Source organism: Brachyistius frenatus, unplaced genomic scaffold (assembly GCF_029030835.1).
Source record: "Brachyistius frenatus isolate BFR_SWC_R1_liver_20210118 unplaced genomic scaffold, ASM2903083v1 Contig_11, whole genome shotgun sequence".
NCBI classification, from domain to species: domain Eukaryota; kingdom Metazoa; phylum Chordata; class Actinopteri; family Embiotocidae; genus Brachyistius; species Brachyistius frenatus.
The window spans coordinates 3972620-3986699 of NW_027210610.1; the positions used below are offsets into that span (position 1 = coordinate 3972620).

At 42.5% G+C, this 14080-nt stretch overlaps 3 protein-coding genes across 3 annotated transcripts in view; 2 read left to right on the forward strand and 1 right to left on the reverse strand.

The window, feature by feature from the left end:
- The window catches only part of LOC138617029 (elongin-B-like), a 247018-nt gene that overhangs the window by 20744 nt on the left and 212194 nt on the right, over window positions 1-14080 (reverse strand). The window lies entirely within an intron of this gene.
- LOC138616987 (myosin regulatory light chain 2, skeletal muscle) lies at window positions 1333-4976 on the forward strand. Its single transcript, XM_069691616.1, has 6 exons — window positions 1333-1425; window positions 2092-2190; window positions 3315-3495; window positions 3677-3755; window positions 3845-3893; window positions 3991-4976. Exons 1-6 carry the CDS (start codon window positions 1423-1425, stop codon window positions 4090-4092), a joined length of 513 nt encoding a protein of 170 aa, XP_069547717.1. The 5' UTR covers window positions 1333-1422; the 3' UTR covers window positions 4093-4976.
- Window positions 5647-11384, forward strand: pgap3 (post-GPI attachment to proteins phospholipase 3). Its single transcript, XM_069691617.1, has 8 exons — window positions 5647-6030; window positions 7287-7384; window positions 7595-7747; window positions 7928-7990; window positions 8613-8674; window positions 8956-9092; window positions 9271-9475; window positions 10099-11384. The coding sequence occupies exons 1-8, from the start codon at window positions 5751-5753 to the stop codon at window positions 10160-10162; spliced, it is 1062 nt and encodes a 353-aa protein (XP_069547718.1). The 5' UTR covers window positions 5647-5750; the 3' UTR covers window positions 10163-11384.

The following is a 14080-nucleotide window of genomic DNA, read 5'->3' on the forward strand; positions in this document are numbered from 1 at the left end:
TGAATTCAAATCAATTAAAATAAAAAAAAAATCAATAAATAAAAAAAAATCAATAATCAGAGAAACTTCAGCCCCTTTTAGAAAAATGAGGTCATATGAAATGCAAAGCCTACAAACAAGCACAAGACACAGTATCAGTTCACGCCGATGTTGGATCCCAATACATACTTTAGCTGTATAGTGGTGTGATTGATGGCACCCTAAAGAGCTCATATATGGAGTTTGGTGGGTGGGTCACTGTCCTCCGGGTCTAAAGAAACTATACTGGGAGCCTCCAGGAGCAACCCAAAATTAGTGCATCCATGGTGGGAATGATGCTCATCATCATTTGCTGTATCCCATCACAGATGTGACCAATTGTCGCAGAGGAAGACAAGGAAAGACAGACGTGAAAAACAGTTCTTAGAAACCTCTAATATCTTATTTTTGTTCTTTCTAATGACGCCAATCATTGAGTCGATATGACAAAAAAATAGGCTGTGTGTCGATGTTTGAATGTCTGTTTCTATGGTGCTTTCTATAGTGTCTGTTTTCTTTCTGTATAAAATGTGGTTCACATTTATTTTTTATTCTTCGAATCATAATTTAAATGTTAAAAATACATTGTTTTCACAAAGTGTTTCCTCTTCTCTGAGTCAGTGTTAAAAGACTGTTTACATGTGTCACTGATGCATCGTCACTGTTTTTAGTGGCCAAGGAGTCGTGTGCCATTACTGGAGCTAAACCAATGTCCACCAGCCAACTGTTTTCAGGTTTCACGACTGTTTATAAACCCTGATGGCCACGACTGATTACCTCGTGGGCACAAGCATCTCATCAAACCTATCATTCAGACAGGTGATGACTTCAGGATATGTTAACTACAAATACACGCTGGGATACAGAGCAGCTCAAGGGTATTAATTGATAGAAGGCAGTGGTCATGTTGACTGTAGGATGACTGTCCCATCTGTGCTTCTGTTAAAGCAGCATTAAGCTGTCATCATGCGCTGAGCTTTGTTCTCTCACAGTGGCTGTACAGTTCACAGAAATAGCCACAACAAAGACTCTCACTATGTCAAGAAGAAGAAAAAGGGTATGGGGCTGTTCAGTTGTCCCTCAGCGTCCATTTGGCCATATTAGTCCACGGATGACACCAAAGTCAGGCCTGTGTGTTGGCATTGAATTCACCTCATTCCAAGACTCCTGCGGCCTATTTTGGAGCATCAGTAAGCTGATCCGCTCAGCCGCCACCTCGCTCCTCCCTCTTTCTCTTACTTTCCCTCAGCTCTGTTTTCCTGCCAAACCTGATGGTGTGGCTAAAGTTAGCCCCCCCCGTGGGCTAGTATATAAGGCCCCTCGGGTCCAAAACCTACATGTCAGTCACATCGGCTTGGCGTAGGCTTCTCTTCTTGACCACCAACAACCCCACAAACTTGAGAGATGGTGAGTGTGGCCACCTTCCTTGGAAGAACGGTCTCTAGGGTCCTCTCTACACTAAACTGATAAGACGAGCGCATCACTGATACATTTTGCTATCTGGATTACCAACATCCCATCATGTGAATTTGGAGGAGTCTCTTAAGTCAAGCCTCCCAACTCTGGATTTGGACCCAGCGCTAACTTTTATCTGCTGGCTATAGCTAAAGTTTGACTAACACAAAAACCTTAACCATGATGAAATACTCAAATACAATCTGTTTGGGGATCATTGCCTTCTCATTATATTCCCCAAAGCCATTGCTTAGTCTTTTATCCTAAATTGATTAATACTGTAGGTTCAACATGGACGGTTTTTCAAGAAAAAAAAAAAAATCACCTCTTCACTTGATAGTGTGTTTCTGTTGGCAAATTGGCACAAGCCACCAGTTACAGCTCTTTATTTTGGTTTATTCAGTTTAGGTTTATTTAGTTTTATTTATTTGGGAATGTTTATGGAACAGTACAGATGTTTCGCTGGCTGAAACCAGCTATTTAGGACACCTTTGGGTTCTTTTGTTTTTGAGCTCACGTTGTGATTTTTTTTTCAGCACCGTTAGTTAATTAGTTAGCTGTTTGTTTGGTGAATGTTTGTGCGTCTGAAGTGTATTTGACCTTTGTATCATTTCCCAGGCACCCAAGAAGGCCAAGAGGAGGCAGCAGCAGGGTGAGGGTGGATCCTCCAATGTGTTCTCCATGTTTGAGCAGAGCCAGATCCAGGAGTACAAAGAGGTAACATTTTCTTCATCTCACAGATTTCACAAGCCAAAGTTTTCCCAGAAGTCAAATCTGAGGTCCCTTGTGGTGCTCGTATAGCTGATGATGGTGTATAACGGTTGACCTCGGAGGTAATGCGAGAATGCACACGAAACATCTTGACCTGATCAGTTTGGCATTATGACAGGAAAAATTTACTCACCAGCATGACAGGACAGTAAATCTAGGTGTTTTCAATGACAGCAGCTACCGCTCCCCTGGGCTCGCTCAGTAATTCTCCTTGGAGACATTTGTTCTGTGACTCCACTGGAATGCAGCCCAACAGCTGGTGGACAGTAATATTAATCAAAGCAGGGAAGAGGGTCTCAAAGTATAAAGAACAAGATGACATTCGAGGTCACTTGACCTTAAATTGAGGCTTCACTTAAGGACGAATAAGGGCGAAACAACAATTTGTTTCCCCTTATTAAATAAAGCTTTTTTTTTTTTTTTTTTATAATAATTGAAGTCGTAAAATTTGCTCAATTAGGAAATTCATGTTGTTTTTAGGAGATTACAAAAATCAGGATTCATTTCTGGAGTTTTCCCTTAGTATACAGGTAGAGATCAAAGAGAATACAATAGCTACAGTAGCTTTACTGTCCCTATAGAGACCTCAAAAAGAAAGAAAGAAAGAACATTGGTGGCAGGGTCAGAGGATTTAGTCACAAGGCAAAAGGATGACAGCTGTAATCAATATCTTCTCCTTAAATGTCACAAGGGGGTTGTCTCACATTCCAAAACCATTTTAACACCTTAGAAAGACAAGTGGCCGACCAGCTGCCAAGTCCCAAAAGGTTTGCAATGCCATCTTTGGTTTCATAGGGTGCTGCGCCAGCTATGTGGAAAGAGAAGCGACTAACAGCTCCACATTTACATGTTTATGTTGACACACAATCTTATGCAAATAACTCAGATTAACAAGTCTTATAATAAAGACTTGTGAGAATCTCAGTTTTCAGTTTTACTACTTGTATTTTAGTTAAAGTCTCAGAAAGCAAAGGCTTTTCAATGTCATCTGCTCAGTCACTTTCTCCAACAGAAAACAACCGTTTAGTTTTTATAATGTTTGATTTATCTTACCAATCTTTCTCCCGTAGGCTTTCACAATCATCGACCAGAACAGAGATGGCATCATCAGCAAGGACGACCTCCGGGACGTGCTGGCTACCATGGGCCAACTGAATGTGAAGAATGAGGAGCTGGAGGCCATGGTGAAGGAGGCCAGCGGCCCCATCAACTTCACCGTCTTCCTGACCATGTTCGGCGAGAAGCTGAAGGGTGCGTTGATACATAAACTTAAACTATTCAATCCTCCCTTTTAGGTCACTTTCTGTTGTATTTCATGAAATATTTATTTTTCTTTTATTTACTGAAACAATTCCCTTCATTATTGTAAATTCGTTTGTAAAACTTTTTTTCTCTTCATAATCGAGACTAATGGGTCTTCTTCTACTCTAAGGTGCTGACCCCGAGGACGTTATCGTGAGCGCTTTCAAGGTCCTGGACCCCGAGGCCACCGGCTCCATCAAGAAGGAATTGTAAGTGCTTTTACCTTTAACTTACTAACTTAACTTCTATCAAACCTCTCAATGGCTCTCATTTATTTTTCTGCATTTTTCCTCCCCAGCATTGATGAGCTCCTGACTACCCAGTGTGACAGGTTCACCCCCGAGGAGGTGAGCTGATCAGTCTTTGTCTCGCGCGGATTCTCTTCCCAAAACCGCCCTCACTTGTTCAGGGTTATAATCAATTTATTTAATGCCTCCTTTGCAGATGACCAACCTGTGGGCTGCCTTCCCCCCTGATGTGGCTGGCAACGTTGACTACAAGAACATCTGCTACGTCATCACACACGGAGAGGACAAGGAGGAATAAATCTCTTTCTCTCTAGCTCTCTACCTCCGGTCAAACCCATACTCGTGCCACCATTTACTCACCCCCCCTTCTCCAACGCCATGGCTTCCTTGCACACACTCGCGCCCAGGCCCACTGTTTCCGCTCGCCAGCTCAACATGAAAAGACTTGTCTCCTTTATCGAGATACTCAGCGAGAGGACATAAGGCTGTGGGGGTGTTTGTGTGTGAGTACCAACAGGGGAACATGGGATTATTTTCAATAAAAAATAATCTTGTGACACTGAAACACTTTCTCTATCTCTGTCCCTGCCTCTTGTTCCTCCTCCTTTTCCTCCATCACTCATTCTGTCCTTCTGCGTTGAGGCCAACAGTGCATGCATCATACCGACATATAGCGTGTATGCATATGCAGTTCAGTGTATACAGTGGTGGGTCAAAATGTCTCTTGGGTGCTGTGGTGCATGCGCAGTCACTTGCTTGAAACAAGTGAGCGGTCTGACCAATGTGGTCTGTTAGTCTCAACCTGGACTGGAGTGTTGAATGGCCTCCTCCCTGGGTTTGTATTGGAGAGGAGTGCACAGAAAAAGCGTTGGAGTACTGTACTATAATAGTTTGCCTACCCCCTCTCTTTTTAATCACTCTCTCGCTCCCATATGAAAGGAAATGTTGCAGTGAAAACAGGAAAGCATGATTATTACAATTTTTAATCTTGTTAATAGAGAAAGAGATGGTGAAAAATGGTGATTGGGAGGCAGGAAAGAAATAAACAAAAGCAAAACGTCTTTGTTTTAGACTCTCCTTCAGCCCTCTCACTGCTGTTTCTCTCCTGTTGTTGTGACTGTGTCTGTGTCTCAACTGTAACAAAAGAAGAAGTACAAATAAAATCTGCTATCTTTCGTATGACACTGTGTCTGTTGGTTTAAGTGGGGGCACGGGGGAAAGCACTGCTGTGGACGGCCCTGTAAAACGCTGACTGCATTGTAATATGCATATAGTGAAGCATTTTCAAGGTTTGGAGGGTGGTTTTCTTTTTAATAAGGTGATTTAAACTGTGAATAAGTCCTGGTAAAAAATACTGAACTATAAAGTCTAACCATCCTCCCAAAATCAAAGGTTCAATAATATTCTGGTGATTGTAAGATTAAATGAGATAAATAAATAATAATTATAGTTGTAATCATAATAATAATTATAATAATAATGAGCGGTAAAAAAAACAACTATAAATGTATACGTAAATACAAAATCAATAGATCAATGTGACGTGACCAAGTGACCTTGCCATCCAAAACAAGATGTTTAAATTTACTATGGCAAAACCTTCTGCCTTCAAAATAAAAGCATCAAATATGCAACTTTAAAATACCAAGTCAATCTAATTGATAAGCATTCTTATTAAACATATATTATTTTTTTAGAAACAAGTCAGGGTAACAATACTGACGTATGAAGTATGCACAGCTAAAGAGGATTGCTGCAACTCGATGGTATGCCACTCATAATAAATGCCTCCGTAAGCCTTATTTTATTTTGGAGAACCCGGCAGGAAACGCTCTGTGAGTGTCGAACTTGACCCGGACCAGAGCGCAGGGGGAGCAGTGGGCACCCAGCGCTGGAAACTGTGAAGCATTTCAAGACCTGGTTTGTCACCACAAACTGGGAAATGGCCCCGTGGTGATGCGGACCCCGAGGCCGCCCCGCCGTGCCTTCGCGAGTACCGACGGGCCGAGAGTCGCCGCCATGGCCTCGGTGTTACCCCGCGGCACATCTGTCGGACTCCCCGCTCTGGCCGCCACCGCCGTCCTGCTCCTGATGTCGGCGACCGCCGTGCAGTCCTCTCAGGGCGACAAGGAGCCGGTGTACCAGGACTGCGTGAAGCAGTGCGTCCGGGCCAACTGCACCGGAGCTCGGCTGCGGGGCTTTCAGTCCGCCCAGCCGCAGTACATGGCGATGACAGGTGGGCGGTTGTTGTCGGCAGGGAAGTTCAGCTAGCTTAGCTCGCTTAGCAACAGATGCCTCCAGCAACATCCCTGCGTACTGTGTTTGTTTACTACACAACATGGAAGTTCACTCATCCATGCGACGGCTTTCTGTCGCCTCGTGTGTCATGACTGCGGACTGACATGTCATCTTCATGTCATGAAATATGTTCCTTTACTTAGCAACCTGAAAACAGCCTTGTAAATCGAAAGCCAGTTATTCTGGCTGAGCAAGGCGTCCCTATAGTCCTGTTGTAAGTCCACCATCATTTACATTTGTGTGGTGTGTCTGCCTGAGATTAAAAAAAACAACAACACACACAACCAGTTGGCCTGCTTTTCTAAAGCTGCAAACACAAAGAACATTTTCATGGCTGCCACTAACCGTGATTGTTATTATTCATTAATCTGAGCCCAAAGGAAGCATCTTTTAAAGGCCTAATTATGTCTAAAAATGCAGTTTACTTTGATTTAAAATAGAGAAAAGCAGCCATCGTTCACACTGGAGAAAAAAGACTGGAGAATTTTCTTTTTGAATAATTTTTGCTTTAAAAATGACTTGATGTATTGTTTGTTTAGCAAGGGTAAAAAAAAAAAAGATGAATCGGTCACACAATAAAGCACGGAAATAAATACAAATCTTTATTTATAAAGCACTTCGACAAACAAGGCTACAAAGTGCTTTACATGGTATGACCAGGACTAAAACATTCCAGGGCTGAGGCAAATAAAATCAGACAGAAATAATACAAATAAAATTGCATAAAATCCCCAACAATATATCCACGGAGACAATAGTAATGAAAAGGGTAAGATAAGTAGGAGACAAAAAAGTGTGCTTTAAAAAAAAAAAAAGATACATTTTGAGAAGGGATATATAATAATAGTAAGGTGCAATAATAATAATAATAATTATAATATAAGGTGCAAATAGTGTGAAGATATGAATAAAAAAACAAGGTGGGCAAGCGGCTCTAAATTGCAGCAATGCCGTGATATGAAGTACACGTAAATGATATCTCAGTCTCAGCTCATAAGCCTGATGGTCCAGGCCCTGATGCTGCATCGCCTCCTGCACCCTCCTTGGCGTCATTCTCTAAAAAGTTGAATGCTGAAATATTATATGTCATTGTCGGCAATTCGTGCTTATTATGTACAGTATAAGGCAAACTGAAGTCGACCCTCTGACCCGTGCCAGACCTCAGCTCCCTTTCTCTTTGTTCCTGTGTCGTAGGTTGGACGTGCCGAGATGACTGTCGCTATCAGTGCATGTGGACCACGGTGGGCCTTTACCAGGCTGAGGGGTACAGAGTGCCACAGTTCCACGGCAAGGTTTGTTCCTCTTTAACGGGCCACGATGAGCATCCCAAAGTTGGACCCCAAAATCATATCTTAATTTCTTTCATACTGAAGAAGACGCTGGAGTCCCCCCCACCCCCCATATTAATATATTCTGTGATTTTAATGTTGTTGTTTTTTTTACCAAAACTTTACCTTTAACCTTTAAACCTTTAATAATGAGTGTGTATTATTTCTCCCCAGTGGCCGTTTGCACGCTTCCTGTGTTTTGAGGAGCCGGCCTCCGCGCTGGCCTCTCTACTTAACGGCCTAGCTTGCCTTCTCATGCTGCTGCGCTATCGGAGCACAGTGCCACGCCAGAGCCCCATGTACCACACCATCAACGCCTTCTCCCTGGTGAGTTGATAAGAACAAAACAAATACACCACGTCCGCTGTGTCTTTACACTAATTTCATCACCAAAGCTACTGCTCGTTTTTAACGGGATCCTGTGTGTGTGTGTGTGTGTGTGTGTGTGTGTGTGTGTGTGTGTGTGTGTGTGTGTGTGTGTGTGTTTGTGTGTGTGTGTGTGTTTAGGTATCTCTTAATGCCTGGTTCTGGTCCACAGTGTTTCACACCCGGGACACCTATCTCACTGAGGTAATGGTTGTTAAGAGCTCTAGACACTTGTATTAAAACCATTCATGTCCACCAAATGACAGAAAACAAAATCCACTGTAAAAAGACAAATTGGCTTATGATATTTTTCTGACATAAACTTAATAATTTCTCACCTTTCATTCCCTTTTTGGTCCACTTACTTGGAAAGCACCTTCCTACCCTGTGTGAAACCTCTGTTCAGTCAGTTTGTTAGCTGGCAGCAGCTGACCGCTGTTTATACGGAGAGTTGGGGAGAGCCGTTGTGACTCAGTACACAGACCCAAAACAATGAGCAGAGCGCTGCTAAAAGCAACCTTTTCAGATTACAGGAAGTCAGGTGGTTCAGCGTTAATTAAAAAAAGAATACCACTTTGTTGTTTGCTGAGTGAAAAACACCTTTCCGGCGGCCAGACCACCTGCTGAGACTAGTGCTCCTCCGTTTTAATGGCTAATGAGCTTATTGAATCAGTAACATCCTAATGTCATTACTGACAAGCTTTCCAGCAGGGTGCAGTATAATTTCTGGAAAGAGCAACAGACACAACACTTTGTGTTGATCCTGATGTTGGCTTGTGTTGACAGTAAAAGAAAAATGTGTTTCCGTTTGGTTTTTCTCTTTCAGAAAATGGACTATTTCTGTGCGACAGCAGTCATTCTTTACTCAATCTACCTGTGTTGTGTCAGGTACGTGTGCTATAAAACCATGTTTCCTACAAATGTGTTCGCAGGAGATCTAAAACCGCACTCAGACTTGGTAATCATTGACCGTGGTTTGAATATATGTCTGCTATTTCCTGGATTAAGTTTTAATATTTACAGTATTAAATAGCAAATATAACAGAAGCCAGAAATGATGTCAAGCAGGGTGAAAACTTTGGACTTTCAACTCGTGGTAAAAGTCTCTGTTACAACACTTTCTGCCATCACATTATATCTCTTCCCTGTTTCCGTCCCCTCTTTGCCAGAACTTTGGGTCTGAGGCGACCGGGGGTGTCCAGCATGGTGGGCGTCCTGCTCATCTTGACCTTCACCTCCCACGTGTCCTACTTGACCTTCGTCAGTTTTGACTACGGCTACAACATGGCTGCGAACGCCACCATCGGTACGGCGAATGCTCAGAATTCCCATCGGCGCTCATATTTGGTTGTCAGCTGTTTTGTGTGCTGCTGTGTGATGGTTGGTCCACTTTCATGCGCAGGGTGACAGTGGACAATGTTGAATTGCAATTATTGCTGTTGATCTGAGCTGGTGTCTCGTCTTTTTTGTTTTTGTCTTTGAAGGCATGGTGAACCTCCTGTGGTGGCTGTGCTGGTGCTGGCAGAACCGGGGGACCATGCCGTACTGGTGGAAGTGCGGCCTGGTGGTGCTGCTTCTTCACGGCCTGGCCCTGCTCGAGCTGCTGGACTTCCCCCCGCTGCTCTGGGTCTTCGACGCTCACGCTGTCTGGCACCTCAGCACCATCCCAGTGCACTTCCTTTTCTACAGGTCTGTCCTGCCTTTGTTTCGTACTTGTACTGAAGAGAAGCATCTCAAAGGACAAAAAAAAAAAAATGTTTTGACCAGAGCCCGACTGATACTGGTTGTTTGGGGCCGATACCGATATAAGGAAGTAAAAAATTAAAAAAAAAAAAAAAATCCAATATCGCGGTATCAGATGCGATGTGGTTAGCAAACAAAGATGGAGGCAGGATGTTTAACAGTACTGTCCAAACTAACTTCACATAACTTAATTGAATTTAATCATTGTAAATAATTATAATTTTATAAAAAAAACAAAGAGGCCAATTTCTAAATCGTGACTAAGCATGATTTAATAAAAAGCCGGTTTCATTCGTGAAGGGCCACAGTAGATATACTAATCAACTTTTTATATTTCAATGACTATTCGAAAATTCAAAAGTCAGGACCCGTCCCTAGTTTTCATACCAGACAGCACATATGATGATACCGACACACCTGTGAAAGGCTGATAAAATCGGCTCTAGTTTTGGCCGCACAATGTCAATAAAATGGGAGAGAAGGGTTATTGTTAGCTGTGCCTTTAAGAAAAGGATGAATCTAGATCATTTACCTGACGGTGACTGACCCTCACTTCGCTCTGCCTCCAGTTTCCTGATAGACGACAGCCTCTACTTACTAAACACAGAGAAGATGGGTGTTAAAGTCGAGTAGGAGGAGCGCATCGCTTCGTCACCATGCCTCCACCCGCGCACCTCTCCAATCAGGGCCGCCGGACGCCCGAACCCTGACGGAGCTCATCCTCCCAGATGACATGCATGATGACACGACGAGGACTTTCATCGAAGTACACTTTGTTTTACATTTTTCTTTTGAACTTTTTAATTTCTCTCTTTCAAAAAAAAAAAAAGGTTGATGCTTGCTCTACTTTGCCTTGTACTTTTGCCACTCATCATAACTGTAAGACAGGATGAAGGTGGAAAAACATCACTTCTACCCACAGCAGCTCCCGTTTTTGACTCCCAGCTGTGACGGGAGTTTGTGTCCGGTTTCTTGCGTACTTCTGAAATTGACCCCCCTGAACCCATCTGCTCAAACTGACTCTCGCCAGCCTCCTGGACGTCCCAACAGGCTTTTAGCTCTGCGCCGATGGCAGTTTGCTGCGGCTGACAATAGAGGTCGTAACGTCCTCTGTGTGGATGCAACATGTGTCCGTGGCAAAAGTGGACTGGCAGACACGGAGCGGTGCCCCTTGTGAAGGGGTCTGCCAGCTGATGGTTCCAGAGAGAGAGAGAGTGGGGAGGAGGGGTTTCATGTTGGAGGCCATTCTAGCTGACTGTGATTTTTTTTTTTTTTTCCTCTTTTTTCACCTTTATTTTTGTGCCTCTCTTGTTTCCACTGCTGCTTTTGTTTCTTTGTTTTGCGTTATTCGTTATCTCTGAGATTTTTTTCTTTTCATTTCAATCATCTGCCTTAGTTGTTTTTAAGTCTGTTGTTGTGGTTTTTGTTGACCAATTTGTGCTTTATTTGTCAACAATTTTACTTTGGTTGCTTGATTTGAAATTTCAGTGGGTCGTGCGATGGAAATATGATTTTTGTATTCACCTGGATTGCCTTTTAGTGTGAGGAATGATTGAGATAGGAATAATAAGCAATGCAACAGGAAGCTGCAGTCACTATGTTTTGTTTTGTTTTGTTACATAAGGAGTGTTTAATAAATTCTGGGGTTAGGTGGTCCGTGCGTGTGTGTGTGCGTGTGTGTGCGTGTGTGTGTGTGTGTGTGTGTGTGTGTGTGCGTGCGTGTGTGTGTGTGTGTTTCATGCCTATTACTTTGAGTTGGTTTCATTTCTTCCGGGAATATTTTCCCAAAATGACACACACACACACACACACACACACACACACACACACACACACACACACACACACACACACACACACACACACACACACACACACACACACACACACACACACACACACACACACACACACACACACACACACACACACACACACACACACACACACACACACACACACACACACACACAGAGAGAACACCAGCTGCTCCATCATGTGAAAAACCACTTCCCTCCACGTTTGCCTTACACACTGTATCATAACCTGATTGTCAGTGAACATGAATTTAAAAAAAAATTTTTTTTATAGCAAATCTTTTATTTTCTTCTGGAAGTTGACACCAAAAGTCTCCATTTCATCCCACGTGCGTCTTCATCCCTCAGAGCTTCCCTGCCATATGTGCACTTTACGACTGTGTACATTTACATGTGTTTTTGTTGGAAATTCAGCCCATGCCTTTTGTACTTCTGTATGAGAATGTGAACAATGATCAGTATGTGTGTACACGTTGCCTTGATTCGACATTGTGTTGTTTTTGCCATCACAGACTGAATCAGTGTGTGTATGTGTGTGTGTGGGAGAGGGAGAGGAAGCTAGATTGTGCTCGATCCTTTTGTAAAAGAACTGATGTGTGAGACAATGTGTGTGTGTGTGTATATGTTGGAGGCTTGCTACATGAATGTGTGTGAGACGATGGTAAATTTAGCTTTGCTGACAGCCTGAAATGGGGTTGGGGGAAGATAGAGGGTGAAAGACATGGAGCGGTTTGAGTGGCAGAACGATTCTTGAAGTCATGGCAGAGATACTGGATTTTTTTAATTACAAAAAATAAATATATATATGTATATATAAAATATGCATAGTAATTGTTATTGGCCAAAATAATTTGTGTTGTCAGATACAGAAATCTTTAATAAGTAAGGACATTCATGAAATGGTGTATTGGGCCCAATAAAGACAATATACACCCTCCTAAAAGCATTAAAAAACAAAAAAACAACCAAACAATCTTTTCAAATCAAATCCTGTTCAAAACTAAAAGTTCTTCACCCACAGATTAGAAAATAACTCCAACAGTTTCACTGGTATTTGTATCTGTTGTAAAAGATTTCCTGGACAATTAACATAAAACAAACTCCAGTTTTTGCTCTGTAAATCATTCCATTGGTAGGTTTCCTTCCTCTTGACCAGTAACCGCATCATCTGCTGCCCCCTGCCTGCTGCCCTGTGCACCTTCACCTCTCATACTCTGCACTTTTCTCCACCTTACATCTGATATTTGACCAAAAAAAAAAAAAAAGAATTTCTGAAATGGAATAAATAAAAGTGTACTTTGTTCATAAGGAACTGAGCTCAGATGTTTTTTTCTCCACTTACACAAGACTTGGACTTTGTTCTGTAAATGTTATTCTCTCTTTCTGTAAGTTACTGTTGCACAAACTTGTCCTTACTTATTATCCAAACTCTTAACCAAGGATATCTGGTGTGTTAATTGTGCATCTGGAGATGATCTCCACTGAGGATTACAGGACTAAAAGGTACAACTTTTGCGTTTAAGAACCTCAGTGGGATGTGATAGTTTATTGAATACAACAAACACCTATCAACAGCTGCATGCTTTCCAGGAGCTGCCACCGTACTTCATGGATGCGTGTTGTCTGTGGTTCGTCCCTCCACTCTGACGGGCCTGCTGACCTTGTACCATTTGTAAACTTCATGCACAGATTCTTTGCAGGCTGTCGTGTCTCTGATAAGACGGATTCCTTCAGGTCTGTATTTGGACTCACGAGACCCAGCGGTGTAGGACAGCGTGGCCTTCTTGTCCTTGAAGATCCCCTGACTGTGTCGCTCCTCCTGTGAGTCAGTCTGAACAGTTGAACCACAACACGAGGGCAGTGAGACATGATGAGATCTGCTTCAGTGAGTTTATGTTGCTCTTTGGTAATGACTTCCTCATATCTCCTTTCTCATACTTGATTATCAAAGTGAGCTGTAATACTGGTGATCCAAAACAAGCCCTTTTACACTCAGAAACCTGGACGTCTTACTGTATATTTCTGCAGATTGAGTTCTTGTCCTTGGACTGTCTCACTTGCACACAGTATCTCTCACCCACTTGCGGGCCTCCTCACCTTTCAAATCACGCAGCCCACAACTTATCTTTGTTTTATGTGTTCCAGATAATTACTGACACTTTTTTCACCCCTTTCCACATGCATATTCTTTGTCATGTTATGAATTTTGTTTGTTTTTTATTTACTCTCCAATCAGTTTTATCATCTAATTTAAAGAGATCTGACTGATGTGCAAGACTGTGCTTTTGAAGAGCTGGCTTCTAAACACAAACCTAAATTGCAAATATGAGGATTTGCATTCACAGACAGCAAAACTTATTCAAGACTTTATGCTTGAGAACTTCTCATAAAACTCAATTTATTCATTTAACAGAGGAAAATATTCCCACCAGAATGCTGAATTGGCTTCATCCTCCAGTGCCAAATTACTTTTTTATTTGTGGGAACCAAACATTTAAGTCTGACCAGAACCACTTAACCTTGTAAAAAGTCCAGGACTTGTGTTCTCGTCTGGCTCAGTGAGTAGCTTTTTGTTGTTTTCAGATAGCTCTGTGCAGGAGGTTGGACTCTGACCCCGGCTGCTGTGGGTGGGGAAAGTGGATAGATGGGGATGAATAGAGTTTATTCTTCCTCCTTCAACTCCTGATTTCAGACCGTGAATGAAGAGCATGAGAAAAGCCAAAGAAATATGAAG

Coding starts and splice junctions, on each gene's coding strand:
- LOC138616987 (XM_069691616.1), top strand. Junction 3,496..3,676: donor GTTCGGCGAGAAGCTGAAGG/GTGCGTTGATAC, acceptor TTCTACTCTAAG/GTGCTGACCCCGAGGACGTT. Junction 3,756..3,844: donor GGCTCCATCAAGAAGGAATT/GTAAGTGCTTTT, acceptor TTTCCTCCCCAG/CATTGATGAGCTCCTGACTA.
- pgap3 (XM_069691617.1), top strand. CDS start 5,751: ATGCGGACCCCGAGGCCGCCCCGCCGTGCCTTCGCGAGTACCGACGGG. Junction 6,031..7,286: donor GCAGTACATGGCGATGACAG/GTGGGCGGTTGT, acceptor CCTGTGTCGTAG/GTTGGACGTGCCGAGATGAC. Junction 9,476..10,098: donor GTGCACTTCCTTTTCTACAG/GTCTGTCCTGCC, acceptor CTCTGCCTCCAG/TTTCCTGATAGACGACAGCC.